The sequence below is a fragment of the Panthera pardus genome, unplaced genomic scaffold, assembly GCF_024362965.1.
Source record: "Panthera pardus isolate Hobbes unplaced genomic scaffold, ASM2436296v1 HiC_scaffold_12, whole genome shotgun sequence".
Classification (NCBI taxonomy): domain Eukaryota; kingdom Metazoa; phylum Chordata; class Mammalia; order Carnivora; family Felidae; genus Panthera; species Panthera pardus.
Genome location: NW_026526677.1, coordinates 60,212,179 through 60,238,491, shown reverse-complemented (window position 1 = coordinate 60,238,491; position 26,313 = coordinate 60,212,179). Strand labels below are relative to the sequence as shown.

Sequence of the window (26,313 nt, the reverse complement as noted above, 5' to 3'; positions counted from 1 at the left end):
GGAATTGCATTTAGTTTTCATGTCTTAAAAATCTTTTTATAGCTAGAACAGTTCTTCAGTCTTTCTTTGTCTCACAAACTTGACAGTCCTTACAAAGTATAAGACTTTCATTCTGTAGAAGGACCTGCATCATAGGCCCAGCAATATTTCCTCATACCCAGACCCAAGCCAGGGTTTTTTGGCAGGAACACTACAGAAATGATCTGAGCTCATTTCAGGGCCTTGTATCAGGAGACATACTCTAATGACTTGCTCCATCATGGGTGATGTTAACTTAAATGCATGGTCAAGGTGGCTGCTACCAATTTTCTTCACTGTAAAGTAACCATTTTCCCCTTTGTATTAGTATTTCATGGGGAGATATTCTAAATTACACAAATATGTGTTCCTCATCCTACTCCCACTTGTCAGCCAGAGCATCCATTGATAACTTATACCTATCAACTATCCCTAAGATAGTTGCCAAATGGTGATCGTTCGTGTCTGTTGTTCCTTCTACATTTGTTAGTTAGCATTTTTTTGTAAAGAAGAGCTTTCCCTTCTCGTTCATTCATATTCGTATGTACTCACAGATTCTCATTTTATTCGGTGGGTGTAACTTGAAACTCTTGCTATTTAATTTTAACATTCAAACTAACTCAGGTTTAACAGGCCAAAGCTTGCTTGCCTTTCGGCCTTCACAGGGTTCACAGAGCTAGGCAATGCATGTATGTGTAAACATATGTATACATATATATTTATGATCTATACAACACATACACATCCAACTTGTTCCATATCTGTGTGAACATGTGTGTGTCACATACTCCTGAGTTCATACTAATACTTTTAATTCCAATCTAACCCCCTCAAGGTTCTTTCTAGCTTTCCCTCTTTCAGTATTTGTAAATCCCTTCTGAGAGAGTGGAGAAATCAGGCTTTTGTTATCCTCAATATATTTACTTAATGTTTAATTAATTGATTTACTTGTCCAGTGTAACCCATTTCCTAACTCCAGCCTCCCCTCATCACTCTGCTTCCTTGCCCCACACAGCTGCCACTTCCCCGTCACCACCATGTTTTCTTGGAAGCTCAGCAGGCTGCTACAACCGACCCCTTTTCCTCATTCCTCATTCCTTATTTCCTCATTTCCTCATTCCTCATTCCTCGGACACTGAATGCTGCCATCTCTGCACAGCACTTCTTCCCCCTCATTACCCTGGTTTTCCATACCAGGAGTAGAGAAGGAGAAAGTGAAAGGGAGGTGGAAAGGGGAAGGTGTAAAAGGAAAAAACAATATGATAAGTATGCTTTCACCTCCTCTTGAGTATTTATTATAGAAATTTACTACTGTACTATATTACACCGCAGTAATGTCCTTGGGTAGTCCCAAGGGCAGTGTTAAGGTGCTAAGTTTTAATTCTCAGGCTCATTCTACAGTTATTCTTGTTTCTCTTTTTCTAGCACCTATCGATTTACCATACATTTCCTATCCCTTCCATTTTAAATTGAATATTTTTAATGTGCTACGGGCTGAGAATCCAAATAATCAATGTAGTAACAAGTGGCAAAATGTAAAATAAGTATACTTACGGCCAAAGTTTAAGAGCTCTTCCATGATTAATAACCTTGAGCTCTTCACAGCATTAATTCAATGATTCTTATTTAGCTGCCCAGAAGTTCCTTTTCTATAATTCACAGGTAGTTACGTTAAAAAAACATTTTTTTAATGTTTGTTTTTGAGAGAGAGAGAGAGAGACAGCAAGCATGTGCATGTGTGTGTGAGCGGGGGAGGGGCAGAGAGAGGGAGACATAGAATTGAAAGCAGGCTCCAAGCTCTGAGCTGCCAGCACAGAGCCCGACAGGGGGGTTGAACTCATGGACCACGAGACCATGACCTGAGCAGAAGTCAGATGCTTAACTGACTAAGCCACCTAGGTGGATATTACTAGTAGTTATATTTTAGATAATTCAGGATACCTAAATAACATAGTCTGGCCCCCAGTAAAGAGACCAATAGTCTAAACATAGTCTGACCCCCAGTAAAGAGACCAACAGGTATACACTCATTCATTCAATTATTTAACAATATATACTGAGTGCTTGCTATCTGAAAGGTATTGTTCTAAGCATTTGAGAGGGTAGCAGTGAGTAAGATAAAGTCTCTGCTCTCAAGGAACTTAACGTCTAGCTGGGGGAGGCAAACAAGTAAATATATATAACTGCTTATAAATGCTTGAAGAACAATGAGGCCTGGTAAGGGGAGACAGAGTGATATGGAGGTATTATTTGAATAGGGTGATCAGAGAGAATTTTAACTTCATTTTTGTTATAAATGATTGACCTCCAACAATCATTTGATAGGGGAGCAGGGGAAGAGAAATGGCAACCAACTTATTTCAGGGAAGGAGACAAATTAAGCTGGGGACTTCTGATACTCATACTTTCCCAGGCTCCTACTCAGGGGATCTGGCTGCTTTTTCCCCTCTAAGTTTGTTCTCTATGAACAAAGATATGTTGATCGACATGAAATGGAAATGTTTATATCCTACTTGCTCTAAAATGTAGATCATATGTCAAGGTGATAGTACAACTATCTCACTTTTAAGGATAAGAAAACTTGGAGCGCCTGGGTGGCTCAGTTGGTTAAGCGTCTGACTCTTCATTTTGGCTCAGGTCATGACCTCACGGTTCATGAGATCCGGCCCTGCGTCAGGCTCTGTGTTGACAGTGTGGAGCCTGCGTGGGAGTCTCTTGACCCCACTCTCTGCTCCTTTCTCGCTTGCCCATGCGCCATGCTCTATCTCCCTCAAAATATGTAAATAAACATGAAAAAAAAAATTTAATTTAAGGATGAGAAAACTAAGCTTGAGAGAGAGGAAGGGACTTGCCTAAGGTCACCCAGTGGCAGAGGCAAAGCTGGAACATAAGTTCCTGATTTTGTCTTTTTATATCTACACCATTCTTTTTGAAGAGTAAGAGAATAAATACTTCAACACTATGCTAAAACAGTCTCTATTTCCTACCTGAAAAGGATGTGAAGATAAGAACCAAGGCCAGTTAAAATATGCCACCATGCATGAAACTGTGTGGCAACACTTATGATAGGTGGCATCTTCTTTCGAAAGTTCCTGTGAAAAGAGGAGGGAAGAAATCACCATGTTATTATCTTTTTTTTTTTTTTAATAGTTAGCAACTAATGCTGACAGCCTACGAACATTTTGAAATATGACTCTCAAACATGGCAATTATTTAATTTCCTTAAGTCTGCTGTAGTCTGCCATATTGTTTTCCAAAGTGTGTTTTGAGGAACAGCATTCCTAGCAGAAGTTCCATGAAGAAATGATGCTGTGTTCAAAAAAAATGTGGGAAATGGTACACAGTTTATTGCCCTCTTGGAAACTGCAGTATATATTAACAGAATAAAGGCTTTGAGAAGTCCTATCATAACTGTAAGAGTTTATTTTCATTTTTTTTCAGGTAATGAACTAATGCACAGAACCCTTTCGTAATGTAGTATCTTACTAACATTTTATGAAACTAGTGTTTCCTGGAACACAATTTGGGAAACATTAGTCTACTTAGCTATTCAGTCAAGAAACCAGATACATGCTTTTCCTTGGCCTACATACAACCGTCATCTTAGATGAACACTGTACAGTCTATGAAGTGCTTTTGTAAATATTATTTCACTACTTAGGTGAGACATTGAGGTAGATATTCTTAGCTTTGCTTTACAGATGAGGAACTAAAATTCAGAGACCAAGTTGCCTAAATCACTCAGCCAAGTGGCACAGCTGAGTCTCAGATTCTAGCTCTTTTGATTAAGTGTGTACCATATTAACATTCTCATTATTAGAAGGGAGAAAATCAATGTTAAACACCAAACTATTTTTCTAGATAGCCCATAAATTTTTGAGACAATTACCATCTCTAAGAACTTACTTTATTTCTTGGTGGCTTTCACCCAGAAGATGATGACTTATCTCAGCAGTGTAAATGCTCTAATAGGGCTTCTGATGTATATTACTGATTCAGAACTACTCACTCAGACCTTAGTTTTCTAAGCTAGGTATATTACTTGTTTATTTATATACATTTAAAATCTAAATTTACTTATTTAACTTTTTATTATTTTTATTATTTTATGGAAAATTTCAAACATGTGCAACAATAGGCAAAGTAATAATGTACCCATTATCCAGCTTCAATAATTGTAACTAACAGCCAATCATCTAAACTCTCATCTGCTTCTCCCCTTCTATATTTTGAAGCAAATCCCAGATATTGTATTTTAACTCTAAATATTTTACTATGTGTCTCTAAAAGATTAAAAGCTCTTTAAAACTTAACCATAATACTATTTTCACATATAAAATATTAACAATAATCTCTTAATATCACCAAATATTCAATTACTGATCAAACTTCCAATTGTCTTGTAAGTTTAGAATTTTTTTTTTTTTTTTTTTTTTTTTTACAGTTTGTCTGCTTAAATCAAGATTCAAAACAAGTCAACCATTGTATTTGGTTGATACCGTAAATCTCTTAGGTCTCTTTTAATCTATATGTCTCTCCTCCCTTTTTTACCCCCTCTGCAACTGATGCTGCAGAAACCAGGTATTCATCCTATAGATTTCTCACAGTCTGAATTTTGCTAATTGCCTCTCCCTGGTGCTATTCAATATATGTGTTTATGCAAAACTTTAGGGCACAGAATTTTGAATTGGAAGGACCCGCTACTTTAAACCTATTTAACATGTTAACTTTATGGAAACTGAGGCCCAGAAATATAGTATCTTAATGACAGACTAGGATCCAGAGACCCAAAATTCAAACTTTAGTCAATACAAATAGCTGACAAGATGGTAAAAGGAATGCTTGCCTTAGAAAAGAACATTAAGTATATTAAGGTACAAAATTATACACATATATATCCCATGCTTCTTACAAATCATTCTTATTTCTTCAACACAGATTAGGCAGATTTCAAAGGCCTAATTAACATCTGATTAACTCTATAGCTCTGTGATGTGCACACAAAAAAATCCCTACAGATGTTACGAAATAGTCTTGGGTCCAAATTTTTAGGTTAATTAAAAAAGTGTTCTCAGAATTTAACTTTATTGTGCTGTACATACTTTTTAAATTCAACGATGGCAAAAATTCGCTTAGTGGCACTAATAATTCTATATGCCTATGAAATTCTCTGCTTATAGACTGTTTCTAAAAATATTTCTCAAAGATTGAAAAAGATGCACATCTTACCTCAGTGAATCACAAAATATGTTATCTATGTTCCATAACAGAAATCCCAATAAAAATATGCCCAAGGATGTATAACCTAGTCCTCTGAGCCATGGATAAACCCTGTGGGGAAAAAAAGGGAAAGCAAAATGAAATGTTGTCAACTCCTGTCATCATCAGAGCTTGAAGCCATCACTTTCACGAGAAGGAAAGGTTTTTTGTTTTTGGGGGGTTTTCTAATGTTTATTTTTGATAGTGAGAGAGCACAAGCGGGGGAGGGGCAGAGAGAGGGGGAGACGGAAGATCAGAAGCAGGCTCTGCGCTGACAGCAGCGAGCCCTATGTGGGGCTTGAACCCACGAACCATGAGATTATGACCTGAACCAAAGTTGGACACTCAGCCAACTGAGCCACCTAGGTGCCCCGAGAAGGAAAGGTTTTTGTTAGTATTAAAAGCAAACCCATCTATTAAATTCTCTAATACATTTGCAGACTAGATTTAGCTATTAAAAAAATGAGAAAGAATGTGCCATTTGATTGCTATGTGCTTCAAGAAAGTAATCTGACGGACTGTATCAGTCCTCTGGAAGAGGCAGGGGGATGCTGGAACAGAATTAACATTGGCTGAGTTACTTGCTATGTGTCAGGTAGGCACCATAGTAAATTAGATACACAAGCATATGAATAAAATCTTCAAATAAACCCTGTGAAGCAGGTATTATTCTTTGCACATTAATGATGAGAAAACTGAAGCTTGGTGAGTTACCCAAAACAAGAACAATAGCTTATATATTTTTTACAGCTTCAATGAGGTATCACTGGTTTACGTTAAACTGAATATATTTCAAGTGTACGTTTGATCAGTACATCTGTATATATCCATGAAAGTTACACTACAATCAAGATAATAAACATATCCACCATCTCCAAAAGCATAGTTTGCACATTTTAGAATGTTATGTAAAGGGAATAATACAGTAGATCTTCACTGTATGGCTTCTTTCACTTGGCATAATTATTTTGAAATTCATCCATGTTGTTATGTGTATCACTACTTCATTTCCTTTTATCGCTGAGTAGTATTCCATTGTATGGATAAGCCACAATTTGTTTGTCTGTCCGAATGTTGGTGGACATTTATGTTGTTTCCAGTTTTTTTCTATAATAAAATAGCTACGAACATTGACAAGTAAGTTTTTGTATGAACATGTTTTCATTTCTCTTCGGTAAAAAGCTAGGAGAGGAACACCTGTACTGAATGGCAGGTGAATGTTACACTTTTTAAGACACTGTTACACTGTTTTCCTAAGTGTGTATCATTTTACATTCCCACCAGCAGTGTATGTTTTTAGTTCTACATCCTCACCAACACTTGGTATAACATCGGTTTTTGTTTGTTTCCTTTTAGTTGTTCTTTGTAGGTGTTAGTGGTATCTCATCGTGGTTTTGATTTGCATTTCCCTAATGACTAATGTTATTGAACATCTTATATGCTATTTGCCATCCATATTATCTTCTTCAATACAGTGTTTGTTGAATCTTTGCCTATTTAAAAAAAATATTTGCTTTCTTGAGTTCTAAGAGTTCTTTTTTTAATTGCAACACTTCTTTATATATTCTAGACATTAAGTCCTTTGTTGGATATATGTATGTTGTATTTTCTCCAAGTTTGTGATTTGCCTTTCATTTTATTTTATTATTATTATTCTAAGTTTATTTATCTTGAGAGAGAGGGAGAGAGAGCGAGCGAATGTGCGCGCATAGGCAAGGGGCAGAGAAAGAGAGAGAGGGAGAGAGAGAATCCCAAGCAGGCTCCACCCTGTCAGCTCAGAGCCTGAAATGGGGCTCAAACTCACAAACCATGAGATCATGACCTGAGCAAAAATCAAGATTAAGATGTTTAACCGACTGAGCCACCCAGGCACCCCTGCCTCTCATTTTCTTAACAATGTCTTTTGAAGAATAAAAATTTGTTATTTTGATAAAGTTCAACTTACAAATTTTTTCATTATAGCTTTTTGTGTCCTATATAATAACTTCACCTAACCAAAGGCTGCAAAAACTTCTACACGTTCTTCTGGAAGTTTTATAATTTTAGCTTTAATATTTAGGGATATGATTCAATTCTAGAAATTTTTATAATGGCATGAGTTTAAATTCATTTATTTATTAAATGTTTATTTTTCAAAGAGAGAGAACACAAGCGGGGGGGGGGGGGGGCAGAGAGTAAGAGAGAGGGAGACAGAATCTGAAGCAGGCTCCAGACTCTGAGCTGTCAGCACAGAGCCTGAGGTGGGGCTCAAACCCATGTACTGTGAGACCATGACCTGAGCCGAAGTAGGATGCTTACCCAACTGAGCCACCCAGGTGCCCTTAAGTTCACTTTTTAAAATGAGAATATACAGTTGTTTCAACACAATTTATTGAAAAGATTATCCTTTCTCCAAAAGAATTACCTTTGGATGTTTACTTAACATCAGGTCAGTATTGATGAGTGGTCTATATTTGGATGTTTTATTGATCTGTATTTTATTCTTATCACCAATACCACATTGTCTTGATTAGTGTAACACAGAGCAAATCAAGAAGTGTAAGTCCTCTAACTTTGTTCTTTTTTAAAACTGTTTTGGTTCTTCTAGATTCTTTGCATTCCCATGCAAATTTCAGAATCAGATTCTCAATTTTTACCAAAAATCCTGTAGAGATTTTGATTATGATTGATTAAACCTATAGATCAGCTGGGGAGAACAGACATCTTAATAATATTGAGTTTTCTAATCCATGAAAATGATGCATCTCTCCATTTATTTAGATCTTATTTAATTTCTCTCAGCAAAAAACTGTTCACTGTAGTTTCCCATACGCAGGTCTTGCATACTGTTGCTAAATTTAGTTCCTAAACATCTGATGCTTTTTGATGCTATTGGAAATTGTACTTTTGAAATTTCACTTCTCAATTGTTCCACTGCTAGTACATAGAAATATGATTTTTGAATATTCATCTGAATTTCATGACCTTGTTGAATTCCAACTTACTGCTTCCAGTTTTTTGGTACGTGTCCTATGACATTTTCTGTACACGATCATGTCATTTGCAAATACTATGTTGGACAGGGCTTCAACCAGTAAAATGTTGAATAGAAGTGGTGATAATATATACTCCTGTTTTAGTCTTCATTTTGAAGAGAAATTTCTTTTAACATTTCATGCCTAAATGTGTTAGATGCTGTAGAGTTTACAGGTTAAGAAGTTCCCTTCTATTAGTCATTTATAAAGGGATTTATTTTGTTTTTAGATTGTAAATAGGTGTTGAATTTTATAGAATGCTTTTTCTAAATCTATTGCTATCTTCACATATTTTTCTCCTTTATTTTTTAATATGGTGAATGACAAGAATAGATTTTCTCAAATATTTTATTTTAACTATAAGTATTTGTATATAAATCAATGAAAAAATAATTTAAAACCATCAGGAAAGCATAAACCTGGCTGTGCATGGAAAAAGTATTATTGTCATTGTTTGATGAACATCTCTGAGAAGATGACGTCTTCAGCTTTTCAAAGAGTTTATCATAACCCCATTTAGGGGAGGCAAGAATGAGTCCCAGTTAACAGGGTTCAACACAGTGAAGGCATCTGACAGCGTATCAGTGTGGGTAAGGAGCTGAGATGTGACAGAATATGACCAGTGGGAGTAGAGTACTCTCCATTTTCTCCTTCTAAGCTTACTTACCAGGGCCAATCTTCAGCTCTCAGCAGTAGTTCAAAGCAAAATTCTTCTGTGGGGTGAAATGAACGTCTTTGGTTATCCAGGTAGCAGGGTACACAGGAGAGAGCAAGAATTTCATCAGCACATAGTCCCTATAAACTAAGTACAGATAAGATTCTGGGGACAAACTACCCATTATCATCAGGCACAAGAATGTATAATACAGAAGGCTCGCAACACATCTGTATCTGGAGTTACAGTGCTTCATTCTGGACTGCCTTCCTGACTAGCATATGGCTATCATCTAAGAAATCCCTTCCCTTCCTCTTCACCTTGGGAATTGCCTTTACCTCTCTCGATGCTGGATTTCCCATCTTGAATTTCATGTCTTCCTCCTTTTTGGTTTACTCTCTCACTTTGGTCAAATTCATCCTTCAGTAGGCTTCTGAGTAATCGTTTATAGGCTATTTCTTTTGAGAATTCAAATATAAGAAGATGTATTTTGTCATCACATTTCATTGGTAGTTTGGCTGACTACAAGATCCTAGGTTAGAATTCTGTAATTCCAGCTGCCACTTTTGTTTTGATGAGTCCTAAACCATTCTGATTCATGATCCTTTGTAAGTATTATATGCCTTCTAACTCTATAAATTTGTGGAATCTTCTTTGTCTTAGAATTCTGAAACTGGCATGGATTTATTTCCACCCATTGTGAACAGCCACTGGGTTTTTCCAATGCAATCATTCATGTCTTTCATGTATAGGATCTTTTCTTGAATAATTTTGGTGATGATTCCCTCCCTTCCATTTTATCTGCACTGTCCTCTCCCCTTTTTCTATGTTGGCCCTTCTATCCAGCCCAGTAATATTTCTACCGAATCTCTTCTCCATTTCTTTCTCATCAGCCTAATGGCACCCACGTGTGTGTGTGTGTGTGTGTGTGTGTGTCTGTGTGTCCATCTGTCTTTGCTTCTGCCCTTTCTGCCAGGAAGCCCACAGACTTGAGGAAACACTTCACTGTTTCTCCACAGCAGTGGTGGTGATTGGGCCCAAGGGCCCTGAGATCTCATGCTGTCCTGTTTACTCTGGACCATACCATGGGTTTAGTAAGCCTTTCCTGTGGTAGATTCTTGCTGGTGGATGAGGGATGATGGACCATAATGCAGTCACAATGGAGAAGGAATTCCAGTAGCTTCTTTGACTGTATCTTTCAAACCATTCACTTCAGTTTATCATTGTACTATATTTTTAGTATCTTCTTTTGGGGCGGGGGGCAGATTCTTTGAATGTTCCTTTTTTATTGCATCCTACTCTTGAGTCATAGATGTAGTATATTTCTAGGAATATGAATAATGGTATTTGTTGTTTTGTTATTTTTGAAGTTTTCTTCTTCACGCATAAGTTGTTTTCTTCTAAGTTGCTTTTCTTTCCTTATTGTTTTGACCTCTACGTTTCATATTGGTTGCATTTATCATATGTCTGGCACCGTCTCATTTTGAAGAATGGGAAACTAAAAAGGTGACCACAAGCTCTAAACATATGTTTGAGGCCCTTAGTCTAGTAACCTTCATTGTAGGGTTATTTTGCTGGACCAATTATTAGCGAACCCCCAATATCAGAATGTTTAGGTCTTTTAGGCTCCTCATATTCCCTAAAAGAAAATTCTTCCAATTTTCTGCTTAGAGGTTTTTACATACAACATTCAGATTGCATAAGGTCACCCGATTTCCCTGATTTCACCATGGTATTCACATGCTCAATTGTGTCTGCAAAACCCAATCTAGAGATATTGTTCACCCTTCCCAGAGAATAAACCTATAGGCTTCTGCAATTGTTCAGCGGTATGGAGTAGGTGAGGGGATGTAAGCATTTCACAGCTTCTTAAAGCCTTAACCAGTCTTCTTTATTTTAGACATCTCTTCTAGCTCCTTTTCCAAACTGTCTGTTGCTGCTAATGTTTGATATTTTAGAAAATTCTGGTGTAAACTGGAGGTTCTTTAAAATTCAGCTTTCGTGGGTTACTTAAGGCAGTTAGCAGTAATCCATCTACTTTCCAGCTTCTAAAATTTTATTAAGTCTTCTTGTGGATTTATGCTTTATAAATAAATTCCTTCGTTGGAATCTTAGCAGGGTTTCAGAAGGGAGCAAAATTAAATTGAAGACGTTAATCTTTAATATTATATCTGTTTCCTTTTCATTATTTAAAAATTTTTTATGTTTCTTTTTTATTTTTGAGAGAGAGAGAGACAGAGTGAGCATGCCAGGGAGGGGTCAGAGAGGGAGACACAGAATCCGAAGCAGGCTCCAGGCTCTGAGCTGTCAGCACAGAGCCCAACACGGTGCTCGGACACATGAGCTGCAAGATAATGACCTGAGCTGAAGTCGGATGCTTAACTGATTAAGCCACCCAGGCACTCCTCTTTTCATTAGTTTCTGCCCTTCATTAGTCCCATTTTTCATTTCTATGTGGATTGATTCTATTGATCCACTTTCTAATTATTGAAGTTGTATGCTTAGTTCATTATTCTTCAGCCTATTTCATCTAAGGCTATGCATTTCCCTCTAAGAACCACTTTAGCTATATCTTACTTTGATTTGTAGTACTTTCACTGTGATTACTTTATATGAACTACGATATTTCTACTATGATTTCTATTTTTTACTTGTATTTACAAATGTGGTTTTAAATTTACAAATATATGGGCTATTTGGCTAATCCTGTCTGTACTATAGTTGGAGAACATGTTATATATGGTAATAATTCTTTAAAGTTTGTTGAACCTTGTTTTAAAACTAGTGTCTGGTAGATTTAATAACCACTCTGTGCATGCTTGAGAAGACCAAGCACTCTCTAACTGTTAAACATATTAAACCAACTTGTTATTGTATTACTCAAATTTTGTCTATATCCTTTTTAATAGAGGTACTGTGTTAAAATAACTCAGCATGATGGAACACTGATACATTTTTCTTTGTAATTCTGTCAATCTTTGCTTAAAATTTTCCATAGAAGAGTTAGAACTGCCTTTTTTTTTTTCTGGTAAGGTGAATCTTTTAATAACAATGTAGCAAACACATTTGTTTTAAATAATGCCTTAATTTTTTTTGTTATTAAAATGGCTAGTCCAACTTTCTTTTAGTCAGTATTTGTGTGGCACATATTGTTTTTATATCCCTTTCTTTTAAAATTAGTATTTATGTGGGGTTTTTTTTTTTAAGATTAAACAGGTAGGTTTTACTATCAAATGTAAATTCTACAAAAACTCAGTAGTATTGTAGTAAGGATGACTGCTTTCATCTTAAAGTCTTTCAGAGCTTTGGGCAGACAGCATCTTAAAGCATCAGGTATAAGCAACTCTTTTTCTGATCTTAAGTGCCAGTTGTCACCAATTTTCACACAAAACGGTTTTTTGTTTTTTTCTTTTTTCCTACTGCAGTTGAAGGGCCATTGCTGGTCAGGTGAAGAGGGAATGTGTGGCTGTCCATTCACGGTATTAGTCAAAGTAATTAAAGACAGTGGCCACACAAGTCTGCACGTCACTGTATCCAAGCCAAGGACAACAGGAGTAACTTAAAGAAGACGTGTGCACTTAATCAAATCCTGTTTTCCTCTTTGGAGTTACATGAGGTAGCAGTACTAGCTGGCTAGTGTCTAATGTTGCACTTTTGTAGCATAAACACAGCTAAGCGGATAGTGCTAAAGACTGACAGCATCAGTACCAGCTCTAACCGCTTCAGCGTTTACCTGTCAGTCCAGCATGCTGACTCTAATACTATGCTTTTAAGAGTTTTAATCACTTGACAGTTAAGGCATGAGAGAAAGGGTTAAGGCTACTTCTTAATAGATACAAACATTCACTCCAGTTAGTATATTACTTTCTAGAACATACTGTTGAAAAATTCTCATTTTGTGACACTAAAAACTATGGGATGTCTTTTATTAAAGTCAAAACTATCAGTAATGGGAGAAGTATAATATGAAATAAGACATATGAAGCTACAGTGTTCAGTTACAGTTTAAACTAGAAATTACTAACCACACATAGCTGCTTCTTTTTTGGTTTTACATTTTGGCCCCTAGTTCATTCTTATTTAGAACTGGTACCTGCTGAGAAAGAGCTGCAATTTTTTTTTTTTTTAAGTTTACTTATTTATTTTGAGAGAGAGAGAGAGAGAGAGGGAGGGAGGGGGAGGGAGAGAGAGAGAGAGAGAGAGAGAGAGAGAGAGAGTGAGAACATGTGGAGGAGGAACAGAGAGAGGGAGAGAGAATCTCAAGCAGGCTCCATGCTGTCAGTGTGGAGCCTGACTAAGGGCTTGAACTCCTAAACCGTGAGGTCATGACCTGAGCCGAAACCAAGAGTCAGATGCTTAACCGAGTGAGCCACCCAGGCGCCCCAAGAGATGCAACTTTTAAGCTATGTATTTTTTGTGGTGGCTGTGCCACGTACTGTGTATTTATGTTTTAATCATGCTTCTCATGAGTAGCACATAGCTGGATTTCTTTCCCCTGCTTGAGTCTTTTTCGTTGCTTAGCTTTGTCCATTTATATTGACTGATAAGTGACTGATAAATCACTGATAAGTGACTACTGATATATTTTGAATTTTTTCTACCCTTTATTTTCTGCTTTGTATTTGTTCTGACTCCTCCCTGCTTCCATTTTTACCCTTCTTTTCCTGATTTTTTTTGGATTCAGTTTATATCATTCCATTTACTCCCTCATGTTCTCAAGTCACTATAAAATCACTATTTTTAGTGATTAAATTTTTTAGATTAAATATTTTTAGACTAAAATCACTGTTTCTAATGTTTACCAAAAATGCACATGTAAAATCTAAAATTAATCACTGTATGTACCTTCTTCCCAAGTAAAAAAGACCTTAGCAACTATGTAACTAAGATTATCCTCAATCTCATGTTATTTGGTCCACCACTTATTTTCATTTAAAAATCTCTCAATTAGATATTAAAGAGTCACAATATTTTGTTCAGATAATCCCACAGGTTTATCACTTTTTCTCCAACAGCTAAAGAGATTCTTACAGGGGAACATCTTTCAGTGAGATATAGTGGTAAACTTTCTCCATTTTTGTTTGTTTCAAAATGTCTTTATGTTACCTCTGTTTTTGAAAGATATCTGCATATATAATTCGAAGCTGATAATTAATTTCTCTTAGCACTTTGAAGATAATAGTCTGTGTTTGGCTTCCATTGTTTTGGCTGTTGGTAAGTCTGCTGACTATTCCTTTGTTAGTAATATGCCTTTTATCTCTGGATATGTTAAGATCTTTGTCTTTGGATTTCAGCAATTTTAGTATGGTTTTTCTATAGGCAACAATCAGGATTCAACTGCAGATACTATCTCTATTTAAAGCAGAAAAGAATTTAATATTCAATTCCAACCGAAATGCTGAATGAGTAAGGTTTAGACTCTAAACTTTGAACACTACCACAGAATTATCTTGCCAAAGGAACTTTTTTTCTTTTTCACATTTAGGAAGCTAGAGAATTGGGAGGACTTTGCACCCAGCATCATACTGTAACCTTAGCTATAATTCATAGATCAGGAAGCTGTCATCATACCTGTTTCTAGGGCCATGATGCATACCCTTGATCCACAACAGTAAATGGATGCCTTACATACTACCACTTCTCTCCCGCACAAGTTAACTTGGTTTTGATTTCAATCTCATGTGAATACATGTGATTGGTAGAACCTGAATGTATCTGGAAACTTACCTGCAAAACAAATATGGGAAATATAACTTTTAGCTTTTCATTTATATTATAGGAATGAATTCTTGATGAAGGCTGGAATGATAGTGAATGAGCTAATCTACCACATCTGCCATACCTGAGAAACCTGAGTAAGATTTAATTTGTCCTGCTAGGGAATTATTGTCCTTGAAACTAAGGAATCATGTCTTCTATCATTTCAAGAAAATATGCACCTATTATCTCTTTGAATATCTCTTCTGTTTCCATTTTTGCCATTTTTTCCCTTGGAACTACAAAAAGAAGTATTATTTCTTTGTAATGTTTTATTTCTTTAGACTTGTCTTCCAATTTAATTAATTCTCTCTTCATCTGCGTCTAATCTACTTTTACTTATCTGTTGAGTTTATTTCAGTATTTTTTTCAATGTTAGAAGTTCTTTAATTCTAGGGGTTCCTGGATGGCTTAGTTGGTTGAGCATCCAACTCTTGATTTCAGCTCAGGTCATGATCCCAGGGTCATGGGATGGAGCCCGACATTGGCCTCTGCACAGAGCATGGAGCCTACTTGGTATTCTCTTGCTCCCTCTCTCTGTGCCCCTCCCCTATGCATACACACACATGCTCTCTTTCTCAAAAACAAACAAACAAACATTTAAGAAAAAAGAAATTCTTTGATTCTTTTTCAAATCTGGAATTTCACTTTTGATAATCTCCTATTCCTTGGTCACATTTTCATTTTCTCCTTCATTTCATTAAATATTTTCTACATAGTTACTTTATATTTCAGTGTCTGATTTGGGAGGCTTATTTCTACTGATTTCTGTTTCTCCTGACTTTTGCTTATGGTAGCTTATTTCCTCTTCTGGTTTTGGAATTGATTGTGCACACTAGTTTGATCTCCATCCAATCTACAGAAATCTTCAAGGGCCTATATATGAAAGTACATTTTTTTAAAAGATGATTTACTTTTGCTTCTCTCATACATACTGGGGCTCTAGGAATGCTGGACCAATTTAAGGTAATTTTACACCTTGAGGTTTCCCGACAATAAAGAAAATATGTATTTAAATCCCAAACCTGTGTGAAGGAAGAAGAGTGACTACAAATTCTCAGGGTAGTCATTTTTCCTATGTAAAACTGAGGCTGAAGGACAAGGTGCCTTGTCACTGCTCATGATCTTAGAACTCATTTGTCAATTTAGTTTTCAGGTCCTTCTTTGGATTTGATGCTTTGGAACTTTCTTTACATTTTTTTTTTTTTTTTGAGCTCAGTTATGCATTTAAAAGGATGTTTGTTGTGCTATATCCAGAATTTCTAGATGTTTTGTTACAGAAGATTTTCAGATATATCTTTTCAGACATAGTAAAACAAAACAAAACAAGTTCTAGAGTTTCAACCTAATTAACATTTTTTTTAATGTTTATTTTATCGTTGAGAGAGACAGAGCATGAGCAGGGGAGGGGCAAAGAGAGAGGGAGACACAGAATACGAAGGAGGCTTCAGGCTCCCAGCTGTCAGCACAGAGTCTGATGCGGGGCTTGAACCCACGAACTGTGATGTCATGACCTGAGCCAAAGTTGGATGCTTAACCAACTGAACCACCCCGGTGCCCCTCAACCTGGTTTAAAAAAATCTTTACTGATAAGCACTATCCTGAGTTTCAACTAAGAGCTGAAGAAACTTATAATCTAGATAGGCAAGACACATATGTAAACAATGAACAGTATTAAATGGAATAATAACCAAATAGAAATATAAGAAAGAAGCTGTGGCAAGGCAGATAGAAGAAAAGATGTTTTATCTCCTAGGACTTCCACTGTTACACACTTTTTACAGGTCTGTCATTTGTGTTTCTTTCTTTTTTTTTTTTTTAATTTTTTTTTAACGTTTTATTTATTTTTGAGACAGAGAGAGACAGAGCATGAACGGGGGAGGGGCAGAGAGAGAGGGAGACACAGAATCGGAAGCAGGCTCCAGGCTCTGAACCATCAGCCCAGAACCCGACGCGGGGCTCGAACTCACGGACCGCGAGATCGTGACCTGAGCTGAAGTCGGACGCCCAACCGACTGAGCCACCCAGGCTCCCCCTGTCATTTGTGTTTCTAAAAGTATTGGTATCCTATCTATTAGACTTGATTTAAGGCAAGGACTGTATTTTATGCTTCTTTACAGTTCCCTAAGGTGCCTAGATTAAAAGCAGAATAAATTAGGGATTTCTGCTTCTGGGAAGATTAAACAGGTACACTTTTCCCTGTTCTTCCCAGTAAGTATAATTAAAAATCCTGAACATTATATAAAAACAAGCACAAGAAGACTCTGAAAGGTGGAAAGAAGGCCAACTGGTTAGAGACTGGGACCTGAGTTACATTACAATACATTCCATGTGTTTTCTTTTTGCCTCATATATCCCAAAGTGGGAACTAAAGATGCTAGCAACCCAGAAATGCCACTAGATACAGACAAAACAGCTCCAACAAAAACCTGCTCTGTCTAGCCAAATGACTAGGAAAGAGACAGCCTAGCAAGACAGAAAACTTACACAAAAACTAATATTCTATAGTCAAACACCACAAAAAAACTGTAGCCTCAACCCCATCCATGCTGCAAAGACTGAATGGGGAGTCTAGACTTCCTTTCTCATCAGGCCATAAGAAGTTGGGACTAAAACAGCAGATTTGACATTCATGTTATTGGTGTCCTGGAAGGGGAGAAGAAAGAAGGCAGGGCTGAAAAAGTACTTGATGAAATAATGGCTGAAAACTTTCAAATTTAGACAAAAAGACTACTTCCCCCAACAACAAAAACCAGCATTATGAAGCCACAGACTCGAAGCTGAGCTATCCTCAAACATGTTAAACCCAAAGAAATTCATATCAAAACATACTATAGACAAACTTCTAAAAACTAAAGACAAGAAAAAATCTTGAAAAGAGTGACAGAGAAGAATACCTTACCTATACTATAGGAGAAAATGAATTTGAATGACAGGATTTCTCCTCAGGAAACCTGAGGGCCAGAATGAAGTGACACAACATTTTTCAAGTTCTGAAAGAGAACTGTCAACCTAGAATTCTATATCCAGCAAAAATATCCTTTAGGAATGAAACAGAAATCAAGACACATTCTCAGATGAAGGTTAGAGACTTTGGGACCTTAAAGAAGTTTTCTAAACAGAAAGGAAATGATGAGGTGTGGCTGGGTGGATGGACTGGTTAAGTGTCTGGCTCTTGATTTTGGCTCAGCTCATGATCTCACAGTTCATGAGACAGAGCCCCATGCTGGGCTCTGTGCTGACAGCGTAGAGCCTCCTTGGGATTCTCTCTCCTTCTCTCTCTCTGCCCCACCTCAGCTTGTGCTCTATCTCTCAAAATAATAAATAAACATGAAAAAAATTTAAATAAAAAAAAGAAAGGAAATGATGACAGAGGGAATCTTAGCATGTTAGAAAAGAAGAAAGAGAAATGTAAAGAGTAAAAATATGAGTAAATACATTTTTCTTCTCCTTTTTGTTTCTCCTCCTAGTATGTTTCATGGTGGGGCAAAAATTGTAATACTGTCTGATGTGGTTATAAGTGCATGCAAAATGCATATTTTAAGTTGAGCAGGGAAAAGTACAGTTGTGGGTTAAATTTGTCCCCCTTGGGGTGCCTGGGTGGCTCAGCTGGTTAAGCATCCAACTTTGGCTCAGGTCATGATCTCAATGTTTCTGGGTTCGAACCCCATGTTGGTTTCTGTTCTGACAGCTTGGAGCCTGGAGCCTGCTTCGGATTCTGTGTCTTCCTCTCTCTCTGCCCCTCCCTGTCTCTCTCTCTCTCTCTCTCTCTCTCTCTCTCTCTCAAAAATAAAGAAACATTAAAAAAATTGCTTTTTAATTTTTCCCCCTCAAAAAAGATATGTTGAAGTCCTAAGCCCCAGTACCTCGTTTTGTGACCTTATTTGGAAATAGGGTCACTGCAGATATAATTAGTTAAGACGAGATTATACTGGAGTAGAGTGGGCTCCTAATCCACTATGAATGATGTTCTTGTATGAAAATGGCCATGTAAAGACACAGAAATACAAGGAGAACCTCATGTCATTACAAATGCAAAGACTGAAATTATGTGAATAAATGTGTAGGAATGCTAAAGATTGCCAACAAACCACCTGAAGCTAAGAAGAATTAGGGATGGATTCCCCTACAGGTTTCAGAGGAATCATGGTCATACTGACACCTTGATTTCTGACTTCTGGTTTTCATAACTGTGAAACAGTAAATAAAACTATAAACTAATATCCTTCATAACTATAAATGTAAGAATCCTTAAGAAAATATTAACAAGTATCATTTGACAACATATGAAAACAATTTTACACCGTGACTAAGTGTGGTTCATTCAGATTACAAAGCTTGTTCAGTATTTGAAAAGTAATCAATGTATTAACACCACACTAACAGACTACAGGAAAAAAATCATATGATCAAATCAATTGGTAATCTCAAGGAATCTACAAAAGTCTTCTAGAACTATTAAGTTCAGCAAGATGGCAGAATACAAGATAAACATAATATCTTATTTCTATATAACAACAATTAACAGGTAAATACAAAAATTTAAAAATAAAATACCATTTACAATTGCTCAAAAAATGGAAACTCCAAAATGCTGGCCAAAAAAAAAAAAAAAAAAAAAAATCAAAGATGATCCAAATAAATGGAGAGGCGTGCTATGTTTATAGATTGGAAGACTCAACATGATTAAAAGATGTGAATTCTTTGTAAATTGATGTGCAAGTTTAACGCAATTCCTATAAAAATCCCAACAAAATTTTAAATATAGACAATATTATGGTAAAGTTTATATGGAAAGACAAAGGAACCTAAACAGCTAAAACAATTTTAAAAAGCAGTAAGAGGAATCAGTCTACATGACTGGAAGAGTTGTTTTATAGTTACACTAATCAAGAGTGTCGCACTGGTGGAAGTAAGACACACAGATCAATGTAACAGAATAAAAACACAGAAATAGATCCATACAAATACATACAAATCATCTTTGAGAAAAGAGTAAAAGCAGTTCAGTGGAGAAATTTCAGATAGCCTTTTCAATCAGTGTTCCTAGGGGCAGTTGGACATCCATAGGTAAAAAAATGGACCTCAGCCTAAGCCTCATATCTTACATAAAAATTAACTAAAAATAAATTATGAACTCAAATGTAAAATATAAAACTATACAAAAATTTTAGGAAAAAAACCAGAATAAGTCTAGGGTTAGGGACTGAGTTCCTATATTTGACATCAAAAGTACGATCCATAAAATAAAAATTGATAAATTGGACTTCATCAAAATTAAAAACTTTTTTGCTCTGTGAAAGACTCTAAAAAGAGTATGGAAAGACAAGGAAATAGGGAGAAAATATTTGTGAGCTAAGTATTTGATGAAGGATTACTATCTAAAATATACAAAGAACTCTTAAAACTCAACTGAAAAAAAAAGAGAATACCAACAGAAAATGGGCAAAGACAAACAAACATTTCAACAAAGAGGATATACAGATGGCAAATAAACACATGAAAATATGCTCATCTGTAGATATTAGAAAATGGGAATTAAAACTACAATGAGAGATTACCTATAAGAATAGCTAAAATTAAAAAGTGACAACACGAAATGTTGGCAAGAATGCAGAGAAACTGGGTTACTCATACACTACTGGTGGGAATATAAAATGATAGACCCACCCTGGAAAACAGTATGGCAATTTTGAGAAAAACTAAACATATAACCATGACACAACCTAGCAATTCCCCTCTGGGCATTTATTCCAGAGAAGTGAAAATTTATATTCATACAAAAACCTATATACAAATGTTTGCAGCAGCTTTATTCCTTATAGTCAAAAACTAGAAACAATCCAGATGTCATTTAACAGGTCAATGGTTAAACCGTGGTACATCCATAGCGCGGAATACTACAGGAATGAACTACTGATACACTCAACAACTTATACTGATCTCCAGTGAATTATGCTGAGTGCAAAAGACTAATCCCAAAGGTTACACATACTATATGGTTCCATTTGTGTAATATTCTTGAAATTTAAAAAAAATCTGGAAATGAAGGACAGATTAGTGGTTGCCAGGGGTTAAGGACAAGTGATGGGAGGGTGGGGTGAGACAGAAGTGGGTATGACTAAACAAGGACAACACAGGGATCCTTGTGATGATGGAACTGTTCTGTATCTTGACTTTGTCAATGTCAAATCCTGGTTGTAATACTGTACTATACAGTTTTGCAAGACATTATTATTGGAGAAAATTGGTAAAGGGTATAGGAGGTCTCTATTATTTCTTATAATGCATGTTAATTCTACAATTACCTCAAAACAAAAAGCTTAATTAAAAAAGAAAAAACTAGAATAAACCCATAAATCATATTATTTATCGAGCACCTGCTGCTGTATGGCCATGCCCCATGGGAGGTACTCACATGAATATTATTTAATCTTCATAAACTCTGTAAAGATTATGCTATTTCCTAAACCATCTTTCTGGAATACTGATTCTTTGTGACATTAACAGCATTCCTTGAATAGTGTTTTGTAAAAAGGGTTCTGAGTCAACTAGTCTGAGAAGCACAAAAACAGTTTTTGTTTTTACTGTAGGACTTCTCAAGGCAATATACTAAGGTACGTTATAAAATTCAAAAGGAAGCCATCATACACAGCTTTCCTCAAATTAATTTTGGAACATTTGTTTTTACATAATGCCTGTTAACAACTTGCGTAAAGAACTAGTATTCCTTACCTTATGCCACAATAAATGTTGGTTTATAGTTTTCTATTAATATCCCTGCTGGTGTTGCATTTTATGTCTCATTTCAATTTAGCCTATAGATTTATGGTCCAAATTACTTACCATGTAACAATATAAATAGATCGAAGTACTAATGTGAAGACCAACATTCCATACATAACCTGAATAAGAAAAGAAAAATGAAGTCAGTAAAATCACTATTCTTTGGCAAAGGAAGTATATTTTGCCTACAAAAATAGCCCTCAATAAAATAAAACATTTACTATCATTTGTTACATTTAAAGAACAGAATTTTAGCAGGTATCTTCTCCCATTCCAAAGGTTGCCTTTCAGTGTTGCTGACAGTTTCCTTTGCTGTGCAGAAGCTTTTTATTTTGATGAAGTCCCAATAGTCTATTTTTGCATTTGCTTCTCTTGCCTCCAAAAACATATCTAGAAAGAAGGTGCTACCACGGATATCAAAAAGGTTACTGCCTGTGCTCTCCTCTAGGATTTTTATGGTTTCAAGTCTCACATTTAGGTCTTTAATCCATTTTGAATTTATTTTTGTGTAGGGTGTGAGAAAATGGTCCAGTTTCCTTCTTTTGCATGTGGCTGTCCAGTTTCCTTAACACCATTTGTTGAAGAGACTGTCTTTTTCCCACTGGATATTCTTTCCTGCTTTATCAAAGATTAATTGACCATATAGTTGTGGGTTTATTTCTTAGTTTTCTATTCTGTTCCACCGATCTATGTGTCTTTTTTGTGCCAGTAGCATATTGTTTTGATTGCTACAGCTTTGTAAGGTAACTTGAAGTCCAGAATTGTAATGCCTCTAGCTTTGCTTTTCTTCTTCAAGGTTGCTTTTGGCTATTCAGGGTCTTTTGCGGTTCCACACAAATTGTAGGATTATCTGATAAAGGGTTAGTATCCAACATATATAAAAATACTTATAAAACTCCACACCCCGAAACCCAATAATCCAATTTAAAAATGGGCAGAGAGTATGAATAGACCTTTCTCCAAAGAAGCATATAGATGGCCAACAGACACATAAAAAGATGCTCAACATCATTTGTCATCAGGGAAATACAAATCAAAACTATAATGAGATATCACCTCACACCTTTCAGAATGGCTAAACTCAACACTACAAGAAACAACAGGTGGTGGTGAGAAAGAAACAACAAATGTGGTGGAGAAAGAAACAACAAAGGGAACTTTCGTGCACTGTTGGTGGGAATGCAACTGGTGCAGCCCCTTTGGAAAACAGCATGGAGGTTCCTCAAAAAGCTAAAAATAGAACTATTCTATGATCCAGCAATTGCACCACTAGGTATTTACCCAAAGAATACAAAAATACTAATTCAAAGGGATACATGGACCCTAATGTTAATAACAGCATTATCTCCCACAGCAAAATTATGGAAACAGCCCAAGTAACCACTGACTGATGAATGGATAAAGATGTGGTATACGGAGTGGGAGCTAGAAGGACAGTGTAGTAGGAGGACCCTAGGCTTGCCTCGTCCCTCCAGCATAGCTAGATAACTATCAAACATTCTCAATACCCAAGAAATAGACCTGTGGACAGATAAACTGTATAACTAGAGAGAGAGAAAAGGCCACAGGAAGGTAGGGCGTGCAGAGATGTGGTTTGGGGGAGAAATGGATCATGGGTGCTGCAGAGGGGAGGGAGCCCTGGTTGCAGAGAAAGATGAGATAGAGAGGAGAGCACAGGAATGCACACAAGAATACTTTCCCAAAGCTACTGGATGGAAAAACTAGAGGGGCTGATTTTTGTGAGTTTTTTTAATAAGCAGGGCTCAAAGACTAGAGTTTTGGAGATCTGTGGGCTTGTCTAGGATAGGGACCCGAGGGTACTGTCTTGCTCCTGTAGTGAAGGCAGGCAAGTGCTCCTGGGCAGAAAGCGTGATCTGAGGATCACCTGGGGCACATGGGGAGGTGACTGTTCCCTTTTCTTGGAGCGTATCTGTGAGAGGTGGCATTGCCTCTCTGGGGACAAAGAGCCAGATGGCACCATTTCGCTCCCCTACCCCTCATCATAGGTGCAGAGACACTTGCTGTGGGTGGCTAACCTGGACAATGGGTGTTTAGTTGCTTTGCTCCTGGCTCTGGCGCAGCTGCCCTTCTGGGACAAACCTGCACTGGTCCCAGTGTAATGCGACCCTCACCCAGAAGACCAGCATGAGTCCCTGCCACACCAGATTCCTAAAGTTTGGAGTTTTGAAAGGCAGCAGGCTTGGCTACGACAGAGCACAATGGACACTGTGCTGTTCCAGGCAGGCAAGCAACCTGGAGACAGACAGTGTGAAAATGGCGATCTAAAAACACACAGGACAGACAAGGGTTAATTATTCATTCTTCTGGGAGGGCTTCTCTGAAAGCAGCAAGGGTGGCCTTCCCTCCCTGGGGACCAAGGAGGTGGCTCACACCATTTCTTTCCCCCGCTCCTTAGCATAAACCAACTTTAGTAAACAGCACAGCACCAACACTAGCTGCCTAATGCTTATATCAGGTCCCACCCCTCTGTGATCCACTGGTAATGCTCTTCTTGGCAGGTGTGCTTAAGGAACAGTGCAGCAAGCTGCTTCCTGGAAGACCAGCACAAACTCCCACGCGCACATCTACTGACTACAGCATTCTGCAAAGCTTCTGTTCTGGTGGAAATAGCATCAGGTCTCATTTAACAAGCAGAACAGAACACACCTAGTTAAAACTCACCACACTCTGGTCAAGGACTGAACACTGTCCATTGCAGGCAAGGAAAGCCTCTACAGACAACTGACCTGAGGGACAGACCAGCCAAAACACAGTAGCAGAGTGGACGCAACACACACCAGAGACACTTCCTGAAGTGCCAGGCCCTGCACATTACATGATCTCTTCTTCATAAAGCTATTACTCAAAGACGCAGGAAACATAACAGGATTTATACCATACAGAAGACAAAGACCTAGAGAAAATGCCACGATGGAGGAATTCATTCCAAAAGAAAGAACAAGAAAAGGTCACAGCCAGAGCTCTAATCGAAACAGACAAAATTAACATTCTGCAGAATTTAAAGCAAGAATCATAGAATACTCACTGGGCTTGAGAAAAGTATGGAAGACATTAGGGAGACCCTTACTGCAGAGATAAAAGAGCTAAAAAACAATCAGGCAGAAATGAAAAATGCAGTATCTAAGATTCAAAACCAACTGGATGTAATGACCACAAGGACGGAAGAAGCAGAGGAATGAACAAGTGAGACAGGATAGAATTATGTTAAATATTGAAGCTGAACAAAAAAGAGAAAGCAGAATGATCATGAGAGTAGACCTAGAAAACTCAGTGACTCCAAACATAGTAACATTCCTACTATAGGAGTCTCAGAGGGAGAGAGAGAAAAGGGGGAAGAAGGTTTATTTGCAAACAGCAAAAAACTTCCCTATCTGGGGAAGGAAACAGACATCCAGGAGGCACAGAGAACTCCCACCAAAATCAACAAAAGCAGGCCAACAGCAAGACATACTGTAGTTAAATTTTTAAAATATAGTGATAAAGTAAATGTGATATGTATGTGTATACACACACACACACACATACATAAAATGGAATATTACTCAGCCACAAAAAAGAATGAAATCTTGCCATTTGCGATGACACGGATGGTGTTAGAGAGTATTATGCCAGGTGAAATAAGTCAGAGAAAGACAAATACCATATGATTTCACTCATATGTGAAAGGCTGTTTTATATACATATAAACAAACATTTTTTGTATACTGTTTTTGTATCATGTGACTTTGCTTTTTCAAATCTCTTCAAATTCTAATAATTTATCTGTAGATTCTTTAGATTTTCTATGTATACATTTGTGTATCAGTTGTGAATATTTTTTTTCATCCTACTAAACCCTACAGTACAATATGTATAGAACTACTGATAACAAGCACTGCCATCTCACACTTGATCTCAAAGGGAAAAATTTCAATAGTTCATCACTAAGTGTAATATTGGTGGTAGGCTTAAATTTTTTTTAAAATACTCTTTATCAGATTAAAAAGATCTTTGGTATGTCTGATTTGCTCTAAGGGTTTTTAAAATAAATTAATATTTTATCAAATACTTTTTCTGCATCTCTTGAAATAATTATATAATTTTTCTCATTTAATCTTTGAATATGATTTTCTGATACTGGTTAATAGTCTACCCAACTTTATCTTCCTGGGATACATACAACTTAGGCATGATGTTTTATCTTTTTTTTTTTGGATTTGGTTTGCAAATATTTTGCTTAGGACCTCTACCTAATTAATTTTAACTCTTTTATACTGTTCTTGGTATTAAAGTTTTGCTAGCCTCATACATAAGTTGGAGAGTAGTTCTCCTTTTCTGTTCTCTACGAGAATCTGTTTAACATTGGAATTATTTCTTCTTTCACTGTGTGGTAGAACATTCTAGTGAAGTTATATTTGTGGGTAGATTTCTGACTACTGATTCAATTACTTTTAATGGTTATAGGACAATTCAGATTTTCTATTCTTTTTTCTTTAAAGGTTGGAAAGATTCTTTTTTTTTAAAGCTTACTTATTTTGAGAGAGAGAGAGAGAGAGTGAGTGAGCATGGGAGGGGCAGAGAGAGAGAGAGAGAGGGAGGGAGAGAATCCCAAGCAGGCTCCACATTGTCAGTGCAGAGGCCAACATGTGCCTTGAATCCATGAACCATGAGATTATGACCTGCTGAAATCAAGAGCTGGATGCTTAACTGACTGAACTACACAGGTGCCCCCAGATTTTCTATTCTTTATTAAATTTCTGCAGGTTACACTTCTAGGAATCTGTCTACCTAAAAAAAAAATACAATTTGAAATTTATTGGCATA

At 36.8% G+C, this 26,313-nt stretch overlaps 1 protein-coding gene across 2 annotated transcripts in view; it reads right to left on the bottom strand.

Moving 5' to 3' along the window:
* The window catches only part of ACER3 (alkaline ceramidase 3), a 184,772-nt gene that overhangs the window by 11,515 nt on the left and 146,944 nt on the right, over positions 1-26,313 (bottom strand). For both annotated transcript variants that reach the window (XM_019449899.2, XM_019449901.2), the window contains 3 exons: positions 21,550-21,608; positions 5,248-5,349; positions 3,006-3,110 (listed from right to left, as the gene is read on the bottom strand). In XM_019449899.2, the coding sequence (XP_019305444.1) occupies positions 3,006-3,110; positions 5,248-5,349; positions 21,550-21,608 (266 nt within the window). The remainder of the gene's footprint in view (positions 1-3,005; positions 3,111-5,247; positions 5,350-21,549; positions 21,609-26,313) is intronic.